We start from the raw sequence: 23,580 nt of genomic DNA, 5'->3' as shown, positions 1-23,580 counted from the left end.
CTGTAGGCCATAGTTATGAAGTACCATACTTATGTTCCCCAGTTACTAGTGGCTAGTTTTAACATGCAATAGTAATCTTAGAGAATTAGTTTAACAGTTTTTCCTTCCACTTCAAGAGTGCAACTAAATGTATAAGCTGTGTTCTGGGTGGTGGTTCTCTTTCTGAAAAGCCCCACGCTGAAACACTTTTTTAAAACCAATTTTCTCATGTATCCCCTGGTGGTAGCTCAAGAGTAAGTTTATCTAGCCTCAGATTTACATAGTAAGGTAGAGTTTCAATCAGATTAAAGCAGCAGAACCAAGCTTTAATATCATGCCCTCACCACATGGCCCAAACAGGAAGAGAGAAAGAGTTAGTTCCCCTCCCAGTCAGATGTGTTTACTTCACTAGGTTTTAAGATAACCCTATCTACACCAAAAATGGGTACAAGTTTACTCTTTCATTACTTGCTCTGCTCTTCATGATCACCTAGAGTTAAGAAAGGCTACCCAAACCCTTGGGACATGGTCTGATTTGTCATGACAATTTGAAGCAGTCTAGCTTTACAGCTCCACTAATTGAGTCTGATCATTTACAGCTATCTAGCCAGAGTAATTTATTTTGAGCACAGATGTACATTAGTTGGGCAAGCTTCCAGCTTTGGCAAATTAGCTCATCTGTACATTTTAGATAAGGGGACCCAACCAAGCCTCTTGGTGCCCCCTGCCATAAAATTAAATACAAAATTAGACTGGTGCTCTGCAGGCAAACTCTTCTCACCCATACATTTCTGGCAAAGGCCCACCTCCACAGCAGCCTATGTAAACATGGCTTAGCACTCCACAGGTCAAGATTTAGGCCATTTTGGACTAGAAAAGCCAATTCCAGAGCTGAGGATCCCTTTCAGAGAATGCTGTACTGCCAGCTCCTCTACTCCAAACAGAGGGTGCTCAGCTGTGATAAGTAGATGGAACTGTGACAGTATGGCATTAGGAAAGAAGTTGTCTCAAGCAGCAAGACAATGCATGCAGTGCTTATACATCACAACCACCTTAAATGCAATTTAGAAACCAAAGAAGTAGATGCAGATTATGTAGTACTGCTGATGTGCCACCACTGAATCACTCCTTAATGGATAAACTGGTGCAGAATACAGCAGCCCAAGTTTTCAGATAGACTCAAGAGTATACTGTAGAGCATATTGTAACTTAGTCTTAAACTGACAGACCTGATTCATCAAAATGAAAGTGATAATGAGTGGAGCACACTTAGATTTAAAGTTCCTTTCAGCAGAAGTTGGTTTTAACAAAATTCATAACCAGCAACTATGATATTAAGATTGTGCTATAGCTGAAACAGAAATGCTAAGTTTTCATGAATTGATTTGGTATGGGCATCAGTGCCTCTAGCAACAGATGCATTAAATTGCATACTCAAATATGACAGTATTCAGCATTGTCAAACATTTAAGTCAATTTTATTTGAAGCTAAATATATTAAGGCAACTTAACATACCTAAAACATGATTTGTCAATTTAACGGAAACAGACTACAACTTTAAAGTATCTCCCAGTCAAGATGCTGTAGCTGACCACATGTAGCCAATTTTTGAAAAGTGCTATTTTCAACTGTCTGGTATAGTCCTCGCTATAGGAAAAGCATTAATATATATTTACTGCATAATCCATCAGTGCAAGACACTTTCCAATAGTCTCCATTCTCACAATTTGTTTTGCTAAGATGATGGCTCCTCCCTTAACCTAGGAATGCTGTCTGAACTTGGGCCCCTGACACCAAGTGAACCACTGAGACCAACTATTCCAGAGATTGTTAGTTTTGAAGAGAAAGATACAGAAGTGAAACTACCACTATACAGGATGTCCACAGTCCAGTAATTTATTTTTAAATTTGAGTAATTTCAAATTGCACAGACAAAACTGAACAGCAATATTTTGTTTGAATTCTCTCTTCTGTACACTCAAAACAGTGATCTAAAACACCACAATATCCAACATACACAAACCTCAGGGCAGGGTTAGTAAATACACAGATTGGAATCATGGTGCTCTGTTCCCGAATGGAATGATCCCACAAAAAAAAGCACAGGATACAGCACAAACGTAAGGTCATCTGTTACATATGGAGTAAGCAAAACACTAGCGTTTTCTATAAGCAAAACTGGAAAACCTGCATAGGTTAAGGGAAATTTTACTCATGTTTAAAGATCAGGCAAGGTTGTCCATACGCATTTTTAAATCATTTTAAGAACTATGCAATCCAGAGTAGGATATGCTGATTAGTGTTGTCTGTCATCGGCAGTCTTGCACGTTCAAATACAAATCTCTGCTTTAGCATTTTCTTTGAATATACAATGAGACAAATGCATTTAGATAGACAGTACATATCGTAAGCTGCTCACATACACTAAACGCAAGATTCAATATTAGAGTTTCTTAACACTACAGAGTGCAAATTGGAATCTCCGCAACAGCCTGTTTTAATGTTAAGAAGCAATCCTGCAAAAAAGAAAGCCCACTTGAACAAAAACATTTAAGCTATTCCCCTTTTAAAGTAAAATCTAAATGACATGGAATGTGAAAAAAGATTGAACATAGGTGTGATCCAAACAGTTTGCGCTAGAAAACCATAGTCCTTCATGAAATAAAGGTTACAAGAACACAAGGCAAAATGCTTGCTTTTCCCTGTTTGAGTTGAAGCTGGGAGGGACGGTGGAATTTCAGTAAGAAAATATGCTAGCTCCGGCTTGATTTGCACTGCACTTTACATGGTGTACCCGAAACCAGGCTGAGGTTGCCCATATGGAGGTGCGGTATAGCCATAGCCAAAAGGTGCTTGTGGGGGAACTGCAACACTGGGTCCTGCTGTCAACATTAGTTGTGGCTGACCTGAAAATGGGAAGAGCAAAATGATTGTTTATAACTATTTCAGTCTGCTCTAGCTACTAAAGTTTGCCTCATTTTTACTTTCTTTCCCAGGAACTGTAGAAAAGATGTACAATAATTCATTATTATTTACAATAATGCTGGTAAAATACATTTAGGGAATGAGATTACCCATAGAGATCAGGCTATTTGTGACCACCTCAACATTTTGCAGAGTCCTTGGTAATCTACCTTCCATTGCCTTTGAGTTTTATGTTCTGCTAGTTTATAGAAAGGAGCTATCAGCATCTTTTCTAGAAGCAGCCATGTTTAAAGGATCTTTCCTCTAAAGATCTAAGGAAGTACATGGATTTAGATGCTTTGCTTTAGTTTTTAGAAGCTACTTGTAGCACCTACTGCAGGAGATGGAATGGCAAGTAAGTTTACTTTCCTATGATTCAGTGAGCTGTTTATCCACCTTAGCCTACACAATGTCCTAGTCCAGTCCCTCTAATCCCCAATCAATTTGGATTAGGCTTGATTATGCATTCTTTAGGTCATGGACCGTTTATATAGCGGCTCACCACAATCAGGCCCCAGCCTAAAATTTACACCCAAGTGCTGTAACAGCCTTCTGTGTACTCCCACTTTGTCAATTTTACTGACAAACCAAATTAAATAGCGAGGAAGGCAATACTGTATACTCTAGGGACTTTGAGGCATCTTCTAGATACTCATAGTAGCTCAGTACTGGTCACAGAACTGTTCCTGCCTAGATTCTCTCGACAAAGTAGTTATGCAACACTGATTTTCTACTAAAACAGAGGGAAGTACAGGCTTCCATAGGTGCTCAGTATATTAAAGCTATACTGTTTATCCTTTTTTCATAAGGATTTGAGAAATTTACTTGAAAGTTTGTGATGGAAAGTCTTACATATTTATTTATGCACAGTGCCAGTGATTATGCACATTAGCCCTTCACCTACCTCAATTGCTTTCTGCATTTTAATGCAAGTTTAGGTATTAATTGTATGTGTGTATGTAGAAGTCCACCCAAGACGGTCTATAGGTATTGCCACAGATCAGAGTCTGAATAGTCAACCCTTCCATAGCAGAACAAAATTTTCTCTTGATACTTGTGTTCTATTTTGCTTCACAAAAGTTTAATCCTATGGTAGTGCTCAAGGACCAAGCAAAAATAGGACCCCATTGTGCAAGGCACTGTACAGAGGAGCCAACATTCCCTCGCCCAAAAGGCTTACAATTAAGAATACCTACACACATGGGAGGATGCTATGCTAGAATACAAAGTTAAAAATGTTAAGGTGGCAATTGTTAGGTTTTTTTAGTTTGGGTGGATTCAGTTAGGGGATTAGCTAAAATGTGGAAAGAGTGGGGGGGCACTAAAGGGGAAGACAGGTGTGGAATGAAGCTGAATAAGCATGTATTTTTCCAGATTTCTAATCCTGTGGAGTATGATTAATATTTACCTTTGGTTGGGGTATGTGCAATTTAAGAGAGGGCTATACAATCTTCAGCCAGCCTCCTACAAGGGCAGTGAAGCACCACAACCTGCTGGATTCCTTTCAAAGCAGACTTGGCAGAGTTAATGTAGAATTTAGATACTGCTGGTCAGACTACAGTCTCAAACCAACACCATCCTGCTTAATTAGCAGAAGCTTCCCAGTTTCAGGGCTACTTCTTTGGATATGGGTAGGGAGAAATGGGTTGTCAGTGTAATGCATTGACCTTCGGAAGGAATATCAATACCAATATTTAGTGCATAATTGTATATCTGGACATTAATGCACTGATTACCAATAGTGATAAGTGAATCAAAAGAAAGGTTACCATAAACAATAGGTTGTGTTTCTGTAGCTTGCTCCTCTTCCTTTCTCAGCGACTCTGAGGCATCCAGTTTATCCACCTGGAAATATGAAGGCCCAAAAATTAAACCACCTTTCTCTAGAGAGAAGTGATACTTATTTTTCTGGCAGAGACGTGGAAAAGCCTTCACATACATTAGCCACCCTCAAGAAAAGACCACTGCTTACAAATTCAAGTAGCAATGTTGGTACTGCTGCAGTCAAGTTTGTCCTCAGCATTTCCATGAGAAAGCCCCCTTGAAGTATTTACAGGACAGCTGTAAAAGCTCACACCAAGCTGAAATTTGGCATGCAAATTTTCCCCAGCCTGGGGAAACCAATTAGTTTTTTTTTAATTATGATTTTTTTAAATCCTTGACCATATTTAAAATACTGTAAGGAAAGTTCACTGGAGTCATTTTAGTGCTCCAGCAGCTTTAGAATGTAGAGAGAAAGTTTGTCAATCTATTGTGATGACAACATAAGATTGTTCAACTCGGTGCACACACATTTGGTACCACACTTCAACAAGAGTGTGCAGCAACTGGAAGATTATCAGTTCTCATTCACAATAAATAAACCCTTGAACTAGACAAAGGTCTCCAGGTCTAGAATTTCTATTTAAGAGAAAATTCTTACAAGGGCACAGAATACTGTTGATAGGTATTCATAAAGTATCCATCCACAACAGCATCTGACATTTCACTTGAGCATCGAGGTTAGTTTCACTAACAGCCCTAGGGAAAAGTCAGTCTGTTCACTCATGCAGTTTCTAACTTCAGATATAGGGAATGTATCTAGACTTAAAAAGCAAAGTCAAACTATGGGGCAAGTTCTTCAGAACCATGCTGCACAGAGAGCAGAGTACCAGAGCCTAGGTGCATAAATGCCCAGCTCCCATTGTATTTGCACATGAGGCTAGACTAAGTCAGATGTGTGGATCAGAGATAAATATTTGGGGCAAAAAACTGTTTCCAGCCTGATCATGTTAGGGCTATTGAAGACTGGTTAGGTGCACATTAGATCTTAGTGTATTTTTGCTATTAGTTGGCTAGCCTTCCTCCTCTCACCCACCACCACCTCTGAATAGAAGCTATAGCTTTGTAATGGGAAGTGGCTTATATTTAACTATTCCACACCACTTTATTAGGAGTCATCTAGCTGCTATATAGTCATAATAGCTACCAGAGACAGACAGACTTCAACTTCATCTTCGGTATCCTAAGATGTAGAACACTTATCTATGAAAGTTACTATTTGGAGTTATGCTAAGGTGGCGTCATAGTGCCAGTAGTTTCCTCCTTAAGTATTGACAACTCAAAGGAACACAACCCACAGATGTCAAATCTGACATCTTTAGAAGAGATCACATTTTTGTTCTTGATATTAAACAGAGTTCTGAGGAGGTCACTTCCCTAGTTGGTACTCCAAAACTTGGATGCATCTTTGTTTGAACCATGCCAGATGTCCATGACAGCATTTAAAAAAACGTGTTGCCAAACTGAGCACACAGAACTAGCATCGGTTGTAAACATTCTGAAGCAAGCTGTCCTTCATCCAGAGAAAAAACTAACTACATTATGGAGTCTAATGGTTTTATGAATCCACATATTCACTTGTGACCCAGTTACCAGGCATAAAATAGATTTCAGAAATACAAGTATTGGCATTTGAGAGTTGTAGCATCTTTCGCTCAAACATCGATCAGGGGTGAGTAGCAGAATCTTGTTTGAGAAGTTAGCAAAACACCTCACTGAAGAAAGTTTGTCAAGTTAGATTCACAAGAGAAAGAATGCCATTAAAAATCTTATTTAAAAATTGCACTCAACATTAAGTCTGTTTCAAGAATAAAATGGGATTAACTAGAATAGCTGGGAGTATTGGAATGCTCAAGCATAGATCCAGATAGGCGCTGCATAGGACAGTGGGATATTGGAGTAGCAGCAACAGCTAAGCAGAAAGTTTCAGGTTTCCATATATTTGGCTAACCCCTAGCCCAGAATATTCTGTTTGAAGTCTCTAATGTTTGCCTTTCCTTTATCTGACCTGGTTTAGATGCCTCCTTAAAAAACATGGAACTTAATAATGAACACGAGCTTGTTAAAGGTCTGAAGACAGTGATCCTTATACACCACTTGATTAAGCATCACTGGGTTCAGTGCCCTGTTACACTGCTTTAGTAAAGTAATAAAATTGCATTAAAAAGGCTTTTCCACAAAGACTGCAATAAGCTGCAGAGGAAAAGTAGTAACATGCGTTCAATGTTATTTTGGTGTTATGTGTGCATGAAAAAGAGGCAAGAGTACTGAAGCAAGTAGTGAGATCTGAAGATGACTGCCATACAGGCTCCCCCCCAAAAAACCACACGCAGCCCACAGCAATGCTTTGTAGCTCCAGGAATAGTGGGATGTAATTGCAATGACTGTTGTACATGCTCTGTTTAATAATGCAGACACTGCAGTTCAATTACCTTTTTTCCACACACACGCTTTCTTACTGCCTCACTTACTAGCTGCTGAAGGACCTTACGTGATGCATTTTACTCAGGTTAGCCTTGAGTTCCAGTGGTGACTAAGATGGATGTATAAACACAGCAGAAGGTAGTTTGCACTGAATTAGTCTTCAAGCCACTTACATAAGCTTGCTTGCCCTTTGCCCAACCACGTTTGACAGACAAATTTTACACAAACTATGCCAGCATGGCTCATGTTCCATGGAAAATTGGGAGTGGATATAGGGTACAGAAAACAAATGGACAGAAACTTTGGAATCTGCCCTCAAGCTGGGCATAATTGAGCAGCAATAGGCAAGTGCCAGAGAGGCATCAGAAGAGTTCAAGTTTTAGTACTACCACTTGTTACAAGGGTTTTTTAAGAAAGGTAGCAAGAGGTTGTTTTTTTTAAAAAGCTGAAGAGCCCTGAAGGCAGTCTTTGCTTGTAGCTGAGCAAAAGTGAGGTCACTAGGAGGGGGGGGGGGGGGGGGAGAAGGGTAAAACACAAGACTGGATACAATAGCTTAAAGTTTAAGTTACTGCATGGAAACAGACTAGCACCATAAGAACTGGAAACCTGAAGAAACATGAGGAAAAGTCTCTTCTGAAGCAGCTAGTATCTATTCTGCCTACTGTCAGCACACACATTAGTAAGAATCAATAGATCAGATTGGATCACAGTCCTTATAAGTCTGCAAAAATTGCTGCTACAGAATGTACACAACTTCAGTGTTAAACTAGAGTCTCTGGCTAGAGTTGGAATAGCTTTAGTTACTGCTTTTTGTAGAGAAAGTAGCTATTGTCAATTCCTGCTGTTTGTACAGTCAATTTCTTCTGCACAGTATTGGTCAACATTAGTATCTTTAAATTAGTACTTGGACTGTGATCCAACTGATCAGCCTTCTGCCCTTCCTGAAGGGAGTCTATTAGCCGATTAGTAGCAAGTGTATCTACTTTTGTCCTACAGTTCTAACTATTGTAGTTTTAACAATTTGCAGAGGCTTTAGTGAGATATTGTTGGGAAAAAAGCAGTAGCAGCAGTGTAGTAAAGGTAGGAAGGAAAAAAAACTCATGCAGTTTCTTTAGACTCAGTCCTCCAGACTTAAAGATGGAAAAGAATCAACTTTCACCTTTTCCTTTATTGCATCAACCTGCAAAGGAATTCAGAAGTGCAGCTTAGAAAAAAAAAAATCAAATTCCATATGTAGCATATAACGGTAGAATTAGCAACATAAGAATCAGGGAAGAAACAGTTAATTGATAAGATACAAGGAAAAACAAACGAAACACCAGAAGTATCTGCTTCAGAAAGCCAACTGTGGTTTGTATTGGTTACTAGTGCTTATTGACTGATAAGTCAAACTAAGAATACAGTAAGGTAAATCCTTTTACACCATTTATACTAGAGGTTTAATATATATATGCACTAAAAGTTCTAATTCAAGACTAGCACACTCAAAAAAAGGTAACACTGATATCAGTTTGGAGAGATGTCAAAGTATCCCATAACCACCAATAGGATACACTTGAAAAAGTGGTGTCTAAAGCACTAACACCAGTTGCTTTCTGCCAAAAATTCTCTGCACTAGTTTGACTCTGCAACAAGTGGCTCTAGAACAGCCATCCAAAAAAAAAAAAAAAAAAAAAAAAAGGATATCCCTTTGAACATTAACAGGCAAATCCTCTGTGCAACAAAATATGCATTACTTGTTTTATTACTCAAAATAAGATTACCTAGAAGTCCCTAGCTGCAGAAGCTTTATCATAAAAATTAGGGAGTCCAAAGAATAAGATGGATGGAAAGTGATTGACAAAAGAAATGCTCAGCAAAGTCAGCGTAGCTGAAGTTGTCCAAGAAGAGTCCGGTGACACTGGAATTGAAAACACTAAGAACAAACAGGTGCTACAGTTAGATAGCTTATGGCTTTTTCTGGAGGTTTATACATACGTAAAGCTCCAGAGGAAAAAAATTCTTATGTAGTCTGTCAGATTTATCTGGAGAGTTCTGCTGGAAGGAAAGCATCCTGAAAATAAAGGATCTTTCAAACAAAAAGAGCAAGCAAGAGTGAAAAGAGGCTAGTTAAAACTAGAGTTGAGTGTCTTATGGAACTAGACCCATACATGTCCTTGAATATACCTTCAAGTAGTCTGCTTCATAACACTTAAATTTCCAGAGAGATTCCACCCCAAAATGAGTCTAGATTGAGAGGATTACAGTGAATTGAAATAGAATGACAAATTGTATCCTTTGACTATTCAAGTAATTGTTGAGCTATCCAAAACATTGTTTTTCCACTTAAGAGCATGGCAGACATGTGTAGATTCAAGAGTATCTATAAAAGATCTTGTTCTAATACTCTCGTCAACTTAACTGCCTTTTTTTTTTTTTTTTAAATAAACCTGGGCATGCTAACCCATAATACACGAGTGGTTTCCAGACTTCCATATAGTCTAGGGTGAAGAACCGTTCGACAAGGAGAAAGTTTTGGAGCAAGCATCACATTATCTTTGTATTGAGCAGAGAATTATTACAGATGCAGGTTCTTCTAACTGGTAGCTAGGGAACTATGTGTGGATGTTTCATTTTCCTAGCAGGTAGGACTTTAAAGTGAAGCTCCCTGCCCCCCGGATGAACTGAAAAGAAGAGTTAACATAAGTCAAGACAGACATTTGACAAAGCCAATGTTCGTGGCAGGTGAAAACAGTCTCAACCAACAGAAATAGCTCTTACCTTGGTCAAATACTCCTTCATGACCTGAATAAAGTAGGGCATGGCAAAGTCCATGATGTTGTGCCTCCATGCAGTTTCCAAGACAACATCTGGCCTTAGAAGGTCATAACAGGTGAAGAGACAAGCTCCAAAACATTCTCTCTTTTCTTCCTGCAAGAACCACTGCAGCAATTCTTCTGCTAACTCTGTATCTTTGGATTCTGAAGCATATTGCATTGCATCCTATAAAAAGGACAAGAGAACCTCTCATTAAAAAAAAGTCACACCTAACACACTGGAGCAGGAACTGTGCTAGGCATACCAAGTTTGGTCAAAGCAGTAATGAGCCATTAAAAAAAAAAAACCACACCCAACCACACCACTTGATTTTGGGGATTTAGGCTTCCAAGATGCAAAACCAGCTTAAGTACATTATAGCACCACCACCAGAGGGGGTAGGATCACTGATATTAAAGTAAGCTATGTGAACATCAATCTGCATAGCTTTAATGTTACATTTTCCAGTCTGTCACCTTGTATAGTCTGTCTTTCTTGCAAAGTTCTACACTCTGTTTCCAGCGATTGTTGCCTTTAAAGAGATATGCAGCAATTCTTCTGAACTCAATCAGCTCGTGCTTCTCCAAACGCTGAGCAAGGGAGATGTTGTCAAAGTTGTCATAGGCATCTATAGATGTCCTAAGAGCCTGAATTGGAATAGAATTAGTCATTGAAACCTCAGTGCTTAACTGCGTTCCAGAAAGGGTCAATCAATTTATGTTTTAGATAACACCTGAGCTGTTCGCAGAGTTCCTTTGCTCAAACTTGAGTCGATTTTCAGATCTTAAGTAATCCTGCAGTCTTTGTTATTGCAGTTAGTGGATGCGTAGTTATACCAGTTCATTATCTGTACCAATTAGCATGCATTAAAGAAAGGTGTTTTAAACAACAAGGGCACAATTTTAAAAAGCCTACCTGATAGTCTTCTTCTATAATGAAGAGATTATTCAGAGACTCATTCACTGATTTGTTGTTGTGGTTTTGAACTGACCGCAAGTAGGGCTTAACAAGTGGAAGCTGTTTAGCCTTTAAGAGAAGAAGTTTTGACATGAGAATCCTGAATATAGCAGCATAGCACACTATAAGCTTGTAGATATATCTGCGACAAACATTCACTGTCATTTACTCAATTGGCGTCACAAACTTTTAAATGTAGCCAAATGCTTTATCTCCACTTGTAAAGTCTTTCATAATTATAGGAAAATAAAAACCAATTACCTTACTGAAGAAGTTTACAGCACGCGTATGATCCAGCCGGGGAGACAGCACCATCAGCAAATCATTGAGCAACAGGGGTTTAAATTCCAAATAAAACTGGATTGCTTTATAATACAGCTCCACATTGGCCACCTAGAGACAGCAGAGAGGATCATTTAATAGATCTTTACATACTTGTTCTATGGGGTTTATACATTTCTGCATGGGTTTTTCTGGTTCATTACCTCTAATGAAAATAAGATGCTTAAGTTACCTGAAACATGCCTACCAGCATTAAGAAATTTTGCTTTAGAGATTTCAGATTTGCTCAGTGTACTCAATTTTCTGTTATATTTGATTAAATATAAATCTTCAAAGGGTAATCCAATCAATCATTTGTGGCATTGTAAGTCTACTTGGCATTTTACCATATATCCAGGGTCCCTGACATAAGCTTAACATAGTGATGTAGAGAAAAAAAAAAGTTATGCTGAAACTAGTAGTTTTTAAGCTAGGATAGTTTCTAATCAGGAGACCATTAGCTAGAATACAAATAAAACATGCAGAATGGTGTTGTCTTTAAAAGAGGCATTTCTCACAGGATCAGGCAGTACCTTGGTGATGATATCTTTGAACTGTCCTTCTTTCCATGCATCTGTTGGGTGATTCATCATTGTGATGATGGCATTATCGTACTCTTCATATTTATCATACAAGAACACCAGCTCTGCCCAAAGATGGGCTTGTTCTGCAGCTCTTAGCACCTGTACACAGAATTTAAGTGTTTAAATACAAATTTAATAGATCAAATAAATAAATTTTAAGGCCATAAGGGGCCATTATGATAATCTAGTCTGACCTCCTGCGTAACACAGGCTAGTGGTTTTCGACCTGTGGTCTGTCATCAATAGCTTTCAGCACTCTTTCAGCTTTGAAATCCATCACTTAACTTCAGAGCACTGATTTACTTTCATCCTGGTATTTCATTAGTGTTGAAGCTTAATAAAACCACCTAATCAATTGTGTGAAAATCTTGTAATTTTATTAAAATTTACTTTAGTTTCTTTTTATGCAACTAACTGTTCTACATGCTATCCAGAACAGCTTAAAGACACCTCACATAGTTTCAAGACTGTTACCTTGGGAATGTTGACTCTGGACCAGAATAGTTCCAAGTGCTCTCTCATCTTCTGGGGCTTGAATTTGGAGTAGAGAATTGCTAGCTCTGTAAACATTCCCATGTGGGCACGCTCAAGTCCCAGTGCTGCTTCCAACATAGTGATCAGCTCTTCAAAGTATCCACGATCCTTAAAAGACAGGTGCAGTTAAAGACCAGCTGTAGCAAGTTTGAAGCAAAGGTGATCCTGTAACACTGAGTTACAATAGCATCTGTGTAGGTATGTTGGTTGATGCTTTCAGTAGCATTAGAATCAGGAGTATCTAGTACATGTTCTCTTCATTACCTGGTAATAGTTGATGAGCTCTTCCAATTCATCTGCATGCACTACAATATGAAGTCCACACATCTGGGCTAGACGGAACTCTTTCCCATCAACACATGCAAAGCAAACCTGAAATTCAGGGGATAACAATTAAGTTTTGTCCAGTTTATGAAAAGCACAGCTCTATGCAATTGTATACTGAAGAGTCTTGTCAACATAGTGTTTCTTAAATCCTAATATACCTATCAGTGAGATCTCAGAGGCAACCTCCTTTGATATTTTACTGAGCTGAACTCTTAAGACAGGGTAATTTACCTCTTTCCATGTTCGAGTGCTGTTTGCTTTCCGAGCACCATCAACAGCTGCTTGGTATTCACCTAGGTGAACCAATGTGGATGCCAAACGGCCAAAGTTTGACACGTTGTTATACAATAGCTTAGCAGCATCGTACATCTTCTCATCATAGCAGCGATCACCAACCTAAGATTAAGTTGAAACATTAGTCTTCTAAACAAGCCACAAGTACCTATACTATAATATGAATAGAATTTATATATTAGTGACAAATGGATTTTATTTTAAGGAGATACTTCTCAAGTTAGATCCATCCCCAAGTCTGAGCAAGTTCTAGCCATTCGCTAGTCATGTCTAAAGCTATTAGACAAAAGTCAGCTCTGCCTCAAGTTATTTGTATTTTTTAGATGTCTTGAAGAAGTCAATTACATTAAACCCAATAAATTCTTGGCAGGCCAAAGCTTGGCATTTTTGTTGGCTGAACCCCAAAATCCTATTACTATGACAGCTAGGGAACCAAGAGTAGAAACTCACTTGCTGTATGTGAGCATTATTAGGTCCATTTATGAATTCTTCCAGCTCAGCTAGACGATTTGTTTTAGCAAGAGCAAAAATGAGTTCTGTCTCCACATAGGACTCCCGGGCTTTTTTGCGTGCCATCTGTAGGTATTTCACCAGCTCTTCCCAGTTCCCTAGGTGAAGAAACTTCAAATTAAAAATGGTAACTTTTCATGATTGAATCACCTATAGTTTAAGAGAATAAACAGGACTGGAAGTTTGCTCTGTTAAGTTAGTTTTACAATGAATTTCTGCAGGTAGCAAACACCTTGGTCCTGGCTAAAGTAAAGATGATCTGAGTTAATGGTTTCCCCCTTGAAAACAGGAAACATTTAAAGCTCTATCAGTTAACTTGCATTTTAACTTTACTATTATTAGAGTTGTTAAAAGCAATTCTCACTGCACAGAATTCAGAAGCCTGGGGAAAATTTAACTCTGTGCAGCCAGAACAGCTGACCAGGAGAGGGCAGTAAAAACTGCAGAGGACCTAGCAGTGATATATACTCATTTGCTGATACTGTCAACCTGAGTTTTGACCTTTGATCATTTTAGTATTCTGAGATACAAGACATACACAAGATAGAACACATTTCTCTAGTTCAGCAGAATTTAGAGCTACCCATAATAGACTGTAGTGTCATTTAAATGACTAAAACGGCTGACATGCTTTGGTTAAACTTCAGGTATCTGAACATATGAGAACAGCACAGAAGATTCAGTTAGACTAGAAAAACGGGAAATCCTACCGCTAGCATTAGCAGCTTGAACAACTTCCATGTAGGAGGAAGGATCATCTGCTTTAATGTAGGAGTCAATTGCTTCCTTTACCATCCCTTTCTGAAGCTGGGCTTTAGCAAGCTGACTCCACACAGCAGGCTCATTGCAGCGTTCAGCAAATTCATAGGCACGATCCAGGTTTCCAATGTGTTCAATCAATACCTGAGAAAATGATGCACGTCCGTCACCATTAGTTCAGAAAGTTAATCTTAGGTTTCCAGACAACTAATGGTTGCACTCACCACATTAGTTTGTTTTTTTCTTTAGACCAGGGAGTAATCAAGTTTTTTTGTTGGTTCTTTGAGAGCCAGTCTCGCTAATGCTCAGCATGACTCTCCCAAGAACTGCTAACTTCTCTTCCACCTTCAAGAAACTGAAGGGGCAAGCTTAAGAATGCACAAGTAGAATATGGCTAAAGTCTAAACTCAGCTGTGTAGCTCTGATTTCAACACTCAAGGCTTGTATAATCAAAGTTGAGACCAAATGTCAGTGGGGGCTGGGATGGAAAGAGGGGGGGAAAAAACACTAGATAAGCCAGGAAGCAATAGGAAGGTGACTGTCCTGTCATCTTTGGAAGGGGATGCTACTGCTGGTAGTCCACTTCAAAAAAGATGCACATCAGAGCCAGAAGCACACTCCACCATTCAGGCTTTTATGCTGTCTCAAGAGCTTAAAGACTTCCTAATTGGAGAATCAGACTAGAATTTATGATACCTGCACAGCTGAAGTGTTGACATCAAATTTCCTGAAGATGGCAAAAGCCTCTTCAAAAAGCTCATTACTGATAGCAATGTTAGCAATATCTGGAGCATCATAATTATCCAGACGGTTGATATATTCCATAACACGAGTACGGTCAGCTTTAATAGCTGTGAGAATGAGGAGGTTTTGCAGGTTCCTAGTAAGAAATAGACAAGGCTATTAATGAGTGCTGAGTCAGTTATTTCACTGATTAAAATCACTGGCTATTGTTAGAGAGGTGAATACTGTATGAAACTCAAATCCAAGGACTTCACCATCCTAAACTCTCATCCCCAAACCAAAGAGTGAACCTAAAATTAAGGTTTACTCCCCAAAGCAGCTGGAATTTTACTGCAGCAAGCCCTAGCACAGAGCTAGATGGCTTCAGTGAAGTTTGTTGTAGCTTCCTATGTATGGCTTAGAACTTCTTACCCACCTGTGTTCACTGAACACAGAGTTATCAAGAACTATTTTCTCCAGCAGTTCAATGAGCTCATTGGGAAGATCAGCAGTCATGAAAGCTTTTACAGTAACAGACACTTCTTCGGGGTCCTGCGTCTCAGACAGTGCAGTCTGCACAACCTATAGATAGAAGAATCAAGCCATGGAGAAGCTATAGTCAGCAAGTTGCAAATATTTCACCTTCAATTATAGCTTGTTCCGTCATTATGTTACAAGTAGTAGGAAGTTTGAGGGAGACTATACCTGGTCAATAAGTGGTCTTCTGTAAGGATTGCTTTCCAGCAGTACACTCCCCCACAATTCAGGATCCTTACGGCGAACTAAGTAACGTGAGAGGCTCTTGAAGAGGGAGTTTTCATTGCATACCTAAAATGACAAAAAAGGTAGATAAGTGAAGTCATCTGAAATTACTTAAAGCAAATTTTAATTTAATAGATTCATAGAAATCGAAGGATGGAAGGGACCTCAGAGGTCATCTAGTCCAGCCCCCTGCGCTAAGCCAGGGTGAAACATACACCGCTACCTCAATATAACGTGACCCGATATAACACAAATTCGGATATAACACGGTAAAGCAGTGCTCCGGGGGGACAGGGCAGGGCTGCGCACTCCGGTGGATCAAAGCAAGTTAGATATAACACGGTTTCACCTATAATGCAGTAAGATTTTTTTGGCTCCCGGGGACAGCATTATATCGAGGTAGAGGTGTACTTAGGAGACACTGACAAGCACTTTCTAAAACTCCAAAATCTTGGGACTGGGAGACCAACAAGTTAACTTCTAATTATGTGGTGTGAATTTGGCAGTAAGTAAAGCTCATTTCAAGACTTACACCAGAAATCTGAGGACTTTCCACAACACACTGTCACTGTGGTAATTCAAAGGAATCTCACGGCTTTCAAATTTGGATCAGATCCTTGGAAGAGAGTTTCCTTTAGATGAAAAAAGTAATCTGACTAACAGGGACATGTCTTTTTAAAAAAAAAATTTAAAAAAAAGTTCATGGTGCTATACTTATGCCAGTTAATTCCCACTTGTAACTTTAGCTGCAAAAGCAGAAATTTGTTGCAGTAATGCATAAAATCTCTTCCTCAAGATCACTCAAGTAGTTTTACACTTTGTGGGTGATTCCACCCCATTTTCCTGAACTCACTGGATATACGCACATTAATAAGCTCCAAGTCGCACTGCCCACGCTCATAAGCCACACATGCCAAATGAGGGTCTCTCTTCTCACAGTACTTCCCCACAACACGGCTGTCATAGTAGGGATTCTCACGCAGAAATCTTTCTGGGTTGTTGTTGCTGTCTATGTAGATTTTGGCCAGTGCATTATGAGTAGCAGGTTCCTCACAACCCTCATGAATTCTTGCTTCTAACCATGGAAGTAGCAATTTTAGCCTAGAACAAATATATTAGTTTTATTAACAAGCCTGCAGGATCTACCAACCCAGAGACCTCCCCAGTTTCTTCCTGAAGGCATTACACACAATGGTAGGAGGAGGAGTATTTATCTCTAGTTTTCTTTATTGAAAGCTATCAAGTTTGTTGAATGCCAAAAACCAAAGCCACTTCCATTAAGTTAATTGCAATGCCATCAAAGCATCCAGATGCACCTCAAGAGTCTACAATTAAAGATTATCTATTCTTTTCCATTAGCTCACCCAGTGTCCCACACAGGACACTACTGGAAGCTAAGGGAGAAACTTGTCACAAGGCTATAATTTGTCTTTTATAATTTAAATCACTGTAAGCGCAGTAGCCTAATGAAGGTCTAAACCCTTTCCCCCTTTTCAGATAGTTTGTTAGGCCCTAGACTTTAACCAATCAGAAATTGATAAAGTTTATTCTGAGGGAACAGAAACATTAGCTCTAATTCAAAACCATGTACAGAGATTGTTATTTGTGGAGTTGGATACCTGTTTCTTTTTTCTACTTCTGCAACAAGCTCATCAGTGGAGAATTGACCTCTCACAACAAGAATCAAGTTCTTTATCACATCTTCAGAGCAATCCACATCAAGCAATCCCCCGATGACAACAGGCAGACGGCTTGGATTCACCTAGGGCAACAAGAACACTTTACTAAAGTGACAAATTGGAGTACCAAACCATGGAGGTATTGCATCTTCCTTCCCTGAGAATCCATTTATATGTATGAGAATTGCTAGAACATTGTTCAACTTCAAGTGGGCCTGCTCCATTTTCCCTGCCTGGACTCAGACAAGCTCCTGAAGCCTATGACCGGTTGAGAAATCCATAGTATCTGCCTCAATCATGTGAAGATTGGCAAGAACTTACAACTTCCTCAGACTTCAGCAACAGGGCTAAGTATGTGAACTATGTAATGTGCTATTCTCATTCTTATGGGGGAAAGAAAAGGTGTTTTAGGCTATTGTGGTATTCCCCTCAAATGCAGCAGCTATATTAGCTTTCATGGAGGGGGAATGGTTTGTTGTACAAACAGAAGGAATAAATAATGAAGAGTCAAGTCAGACTATTTTGGAGGTTGAACCCTCCTTCCCAGAAAAGGGTCTGTTTTCAATATTAAGGTGGCCAGAAGCAGAACCAATTTATCACATAGGAGATAAAGATTATACAGCTATTTGTTGAGAGCACAAAGGAAGTTACATGGTTAACATCCTCTCAAAGTCTGATAGCAAACTTGGAAGTGGATTTGTTTGAAGTGATTTAGATTATGAATTTTGTGGTGTTGGTATTGCATGCATTTGTAGCCATGACAGTTCTTGCGAAAAGAAACTGGATGAGACCATATCAAGCCATTTGGACCGAAGCTTTTAAGTCCCTCTGGACATTTGGCTCTTACCTTCTGTACATAAATCTCAATATATTTTTGGAGGTTATTTCTATACAGGTACAGCACAAGGTCATGGACAAAGTCAAAGCGATCACATACAATGATCAGTGGTAACTGGTCAGTCAGTTTTGCTTCCTGCAAAGAGGGAAGAAAAAAAGAAGAACAGAGCTGAGTTACTACATTAAAACTGGAGAGAGTTAATAAATGAGGCAAGTCTGAGGAGACCAGTCTGATCAGAGATATTTAAAAACAGTAAACTCTCAGCAGTTTTGGTTTCCTAAACTAATTTACCTGACAGCATGTTACTATTGTTCCCAGTTCATGCACATATAGTGAATTGTCAAGGTTTACACCTGTTTATAATACCTAGAGCAAAAAACCATCTGAAATTTCACTCACTGGTCCTTGACACACCCACATCTACAAAACAGCTTTACAACACAGGACAACGAGTATTACAAACCTAAGCTATACTTCAGCATTTGTGAACTGCCACTGGTGTTCAGCGTGCAGGATTAACACTCTGGGATCGCAATAGGAATCTAACAAAACCATTTTAAGGATATAGTCTCAGTCATGAGAGAGACGACCAGATATGCATGATTTGAGCTCCTGTTTCTCACCTCACACCTTAATCTGAAGAATCTCTGGTATCCAAGGAAACCACTGTTTGAGTTTAACTAGGATACCTGTGCAGAGTCACATCTATCTTAAGAACCTACCCAACTACTGCATTGTTGAATCATTGACTTGTGACTGCAGAGGTCAAAATAAAATAAAATAAATAAGAGCGTGCATCAGTGGCCTGCATGTCCAAAGACCTTTGGGAATGAATGCCCCAAAATTATCTGGCAAAAGGCAACATGTCTAATTAAGCTAGAGTGGGAGCCAAATACTGTACATTTAGAGTACCCTGAAGAATCAACCTTGTCAGACCCAGCTACTGAAAGTGGTTTAACATGCACATCCCAGAATGTAATTCTACATACAAATTGACACTGAAGGAGTTAACAGATGGGGAGACCTAATCTTGGGGGGGGGAGGGGAGGGATTTACCTGGTACATGTCCTGCACATTCCACAGACACAAGGAACAGCACAAAAAATAATAGCTTCCATCAGGAATTTGTTGACACAGTAACCATTCATTGAGGATAATTTGTTGTCAATAGAAAGACCTGCTGAGTTATATACACAAAAACCTTCCCCCAATAGCAGCAACATTTTTCTCTTAAAGTTTATTTTCTGGGACATTAATCAGTTTTTCTGCACGACAGATGTGAGAAGTGTTAAGTAGCAATAGGTGTATTATGCTAATAGATTTTGCTGTCACACACCACTAAATGGCTATACAACCAGGACAAAATGTGAAGGCAGGAAATGTTCCCAGATAAAGGCTGATTCTCTGGCAAGTCTGTTTAGAAACAACCTTAGCTAGTCGTATGGACTGACATGGCTATAGACAGTAACAATGAAAATCAGTAGCCAGTTGGCAACTTCATACATGGTATCTTTCCATCCTCAAAGCTGAAGATTTGCTCTACTGATTTCAGGTTATGGATACCACTAATTCTCTAATAGTTACTTTCACAGAACGGCTATCTGTAGTAGTAAGAAACTGAAGTGGGATTGGAGATTACAGCATTTATTAGTGTGGAAAAGAGAGAGACTGAACTTTTTCCATTCATAGCTCATGTAATTAAATTCAGCTGGCATCATATGTTCTAGTTAAGACTGTTTATTCAATGTGTCCACCTCTAAAATGCTAGGGAACACAGACTGGCTCAGCAGTATCCTCCAATACAGATAATATCTGCTAACTTATGGATGCACATGCAGCCTGAGGAACGGCATTCATCTTTCCTATATAACAGAAGGTCTCCATATTAGAAACAGATTAAGAACTCTGTTTTGGACTTTGTGCAATCCAGAGTGTCTGTTCAAGATATCCACTCCCATTAGGGTACACCACTAAGTAACAAGCAATCCAGCTGCAAAATAGAAAATACTGTAGTGCTAGTCAGACTCTACCTTGAGGAAGTTTTTAACACGTTCTGGATCATAGCAGTTGCTTTCTCTGCAGATTCGTTCCACTTCTTTAATTTGCCCTGTTTTGCATGCAGCTTGGATATATTTGAAGTGAACATCTGGGTCCTGGCTGAAGTTTACAATTGAGCCCAAGAAATAAAATAGACCTTAAGGGAAACAAAAGACTCCATATTAATGGTCTTCATATCAAATAAAAATCATGTTGATTATGCGATACAGTTTGCTCAAAGGACTTCTCTTAAGTCTCAGACTGCAGCAGAGTAGCCATGGGATGGCCAAGTAGACATATTTGAACTGGAGAAGCTAAACAGTGAATGGAACACCACACACAGAAGTGGAATTGTAGCTGAAGTGCAGTACTGTAATCTCTTCAGTGACAGAGAAAGCATGCACAGAAGATAGTTTATCAGGCTCTTTGGAGCAATGCAAGCAATAGCAAAGCCACAAATCCCTCTCCCTAGGGCATAGGTTACACAAGTCCATCTGCTCCAGGCAAGTAACTGAAGATTTATAAAAAGTAACAAAGTCTTGTGGCACCTAAGGGTACGTCTACACTTACACGCTGGTTCGGCAGCAGGCAATCGAACTTCTGGGTTCGATTTATTGCGTCTTGTCTGGACGCGATAATCGAACCCAGAAGTGCTCGCCGTCGACTCCGGTAATCCTGCTCAGCGAGAGGAGTACGCGGAGTCGACGGGGGAGCCTGCCTGCCGCGTCTGGACCACGGTAAGTTCGAACTAAGGTACGTTGACTTCAGCTACGTTATTCACGTAGCTGAAGTTGCGTACCTTAGTTCGAATTGGGGGGTTAGTGTAGACCAGGCCTTATAGACTAACAGATGTATTGGAGCATAAGCTTTCGTGGGTGAATACCCACTTTGTCAGATGCATTATTTATAGTCCAGTCTGGTTAGGAAGAGTCACTCCTTCCTTCACTTTGGTCTGTCATTGGTCCTCTACACTCAAGCTGTAGCTGAATCATGGTCCAAGCACGCCAACTGAAACAGCCATTCACTTCCATTTCTAATTTCCCCATGTGGTTGAGGATGGAATACATGGCATACTTTGGAAAAGTATTAAGCAGCTCTGCTTCCAAGATGCTCCCTGGTAGGTACACATTTATAAGTGTGCAATATTCATCTAGCTCAGTTTTGCCATGTATCTAATGTCTCTTGCACAAAGTTTGATCCTGCTATGCAAACAGTTAACACTCCTTTCTTAACTGCCCTCAAATGCAGTGTAAAACAGAGCAGTGATAGCTACTACAGGCCAAAGATAGGATTAAGGTCAAGTGTTACTTAACAATTACATCTGTAAAGCAACTGCTGTGTCAGATAAACACTTGAACAAGCATTTTTCTGAAGTCCCACTGAAATAAATGGCCAAAAGGCCAATGCTTGATAGTGAGTTTTTGGCAATGCTGTTTAGCTACAGGCTTTTTATACAGAAAGCAGCTTTGAAAGGGGACCCTGTTCACCTATATGGCAAAGGCAAGATGTTCCCTTATACAAGGAAAGGCAGAAAAGCTTTCCAAGGGAAAATGTCTCCATCTATTCCTATCCCAACTTCAGATCCCAATAGTCCATTGGGAGTTGGAACAGGCCAACATGCCAATCAAAATCTGCAGTACCACCTAAGCCATTTAGGATATTTTTTCCCCCTGTATAGATGTTGAAAGTGGATAAAGTTCAGTCACAAAGGGCTGAAAAATAAATTGGGAATGGCTAAAGTAACCTACAAGAGGGTGAGTGTAGAGGAGATACAAGTATACAGAACTAAGATCTAAATAGGAGTAGCCACCGGCAGAGACAGTTCAGAAAAGCATAAAAAAGGTAGGAGAGCTGGCAGCTACTTCTCAAGTATACAAGTTTGATGCACAGAGACACGTTGCCCTTGTCCCCATGGAGATCCTTTTACCAGTCCCTGTTCTAAAGGCCTCCACCAAGAATCTACCTAACTAAATAGTTTACCCGAGAAGTTTCATGGCAGGAGTGCAACTGGACAGTGAAGTAGTCAAAATGGCAGATTTAGACCAACTTCTCGAACTGTTGCTTTTGGAGGGTCAGACAAGCCCTACAATGTGAAACTTTCTAATGTCTATCAGGTTGCCAAATGGACTCAACACTCCTATACACATTACATCTGCAATATAATAGGTCTTTATGTTTAAGAAAGTGAAGTAATGCTAAACAAAGTATTCCTATTGCATCTTACCTTCAAAGCTCTTAAAAGACTCAAACAGCTCAATAAGTGACTGTGTTGACAGTTGTTCATGGTATTTTGAAGCTACCTGAACACAAATCTGCAGGTTTTGACGAATGTTAGCAGAAAGCATGGCACGCAGACACTCCAGAGAGTCTTCTACTGATAGGGAGCCAAAATAATTCACCAGCCACTAGAGAGATAGGAAGATCATTACAAAGATTCTCCATATAAAATATGGAGTACCAATTTTAAAGCTGCATAAATATTGCAATTTGAAAGATAAAATTATCACACTGCAAGCAATCCTGAAAGGTAAGCTAGCCAAAGCTATACAAGATTTTGGATTCTGTACCTCAGGGTTGAGAAGATGAGTGTGAACTACTGCACGCTTGATATCATACAAGTCAGTGAAGTGTTCTAATGCTCTCTGCAGCAGGCCAGCTTTCTCACACAGCTGTGCAATGTGAGCCCGGTCATAGTGAGTAAACATCTGGTTTCCCAAGATAGCATCTGCAACCTATAAAACGACAGTTAGAACAAGACTGGGTTTATTCTAGTTCTGGAGTTTGTACATTAGATTCTGCATATGACGCATCAGGAAAACAACTTACTACCCCAAATCAGAATGAAGTCTTGAACTAAACTACAGAAGATCCTGTAACTATTTTAAAGAGGTCACTTAGGATACTAGAATTAGAGCCAGGGTTGTTAATAGGGTTCTAGGCATGAACTTTCGAGCCAGGTCCAGATTTTTTTGGGAGTGCGGGGGACAAAGGGTTGTTGGCTTAACTTGATATTTAATATTATACCACAGTATAAACAGGGAAGTTGTTAGACCTGGAATATGTAGATCCTAGCTACAGAATAGGGAACGAAAACCCCTTTTGAAATAATTAGATACTATTTTCATTGAGTTTAAAATGTAACTTTGTCTAGTACTAGTCAGCCATTAAGCTAAAAGTGGAAACCCAGAAGCTACTATAATGTCTTCTAACATTTTTCATACCTATGCTGATGGAAGTTTGGCTACAAGATACAAAAACCTGTTCAACTTT

At 39.4% G+C, this 23,580-nt stretch overlaps 1 protein-coding gene across 1 annotated transcript in view; it reads right to left on the bottom strand.

Annotated features, from left to right (window-relative positions):
- Window positions 1–1,855: 1,855 nt before the first annotated feature.
- CLTC (clathrin heavy chain) overlaps window positions 1,856–23,580 on the bottom strand; it is a 53,481-nt gene continuing 31,756 nt past the window's right edge. Inside the window, exons 12-32 of the mRNA XM_065418489.1 lie at window positions 22,878–23,042; window positions 22,535–22,715; window positions 20,304–20,467; window positions 18,283–18,408; window positions 17,376–17,518; window positions 16,623–16,857; window positions 15,700–15,822; window positions 15,431–15,576; window positions 14,968–15,151; window positions 14,223–14,415; window positions 13,453–13,610; window positions 12,940–13,104; window positions 12,646–12,753; window positions 12,322–12,489; window positions 11,797–11,946; window positions 11,204–11,335; window positions 10,901–11,011; window positions 10,462–10,632; window positions 9,950–10,171; window positions 4,714–4,789; window positions 1,856–2,886 (exon numbers count right to left, since the gene is read on the bottom strand). Of these exons, the coding sequence (XP_065274561.1) occupies window positions 2,762–2,886; window positions 4,714–4,789; window positions 9,950–10,171; window positions 10,462–10,632; window positions 10,901–11,011; window positions 11,204–11,335; window positions 11,797–11,946; window positions 12,322–12,489; window positions 12,646–12,753; window positions 12,940–13,104; window positions 13,453–13,610; window positions 14,223–14,415; window positions 14,968–15,151; window positions 15,431–15,576; window positions 15,700–15,822; window positions 16,623–16,857; window positions 17,376–17,518; window positions 18,283–18,408; window positions 20,304–20,467; window positions 22,535–22,715; window positions 22,878–23,042 (3,246 nt within the window). The 3' untranslated portion in view covers window positions 1,856–2,761. The remainder of the gene's footprint in view (window positions 2,887–4,713; window positions 4,790–9,949; window positions 10,172–10,461; window positions 10,633–10,900; window positions 11,012–11,203; window positions 11,336–11,796; window positions 11,947–12,321; window positions 12,490–12,645; window positions 12,754–12,939; window positions 13,105–13,452; window positions 13,611–14,222; window positions 14,416–14,967; window positions 15,152–15,430; window positions 15,577–15,699; window positions 15,823–16,622; window positions 16,858–17,375; window positions 17,519–18,282; window positions 18,409–20,303; window positions 20,468–22,534; window positions 22,716–22,877; window positions 23,043–23,580) is intronic.

The sequence above is a fragment of the Emys orbicularis genome, chromosome 17 (genome assembly GCF_028017835.1).
Source record: "Emys orbicularis isolate rEmyOrb1 chromosome 17, rEmyOrb1.hap1, whole genome shotgun sequence".
Lineage (NCBI taxonomy): Eukaryota > Metazoa > Chordata > Testudines > Emydidae > Emys > Emys orbicularis.
This window is presented reverse-complemented; position numbering and strand designations above follow the sequence as displayed.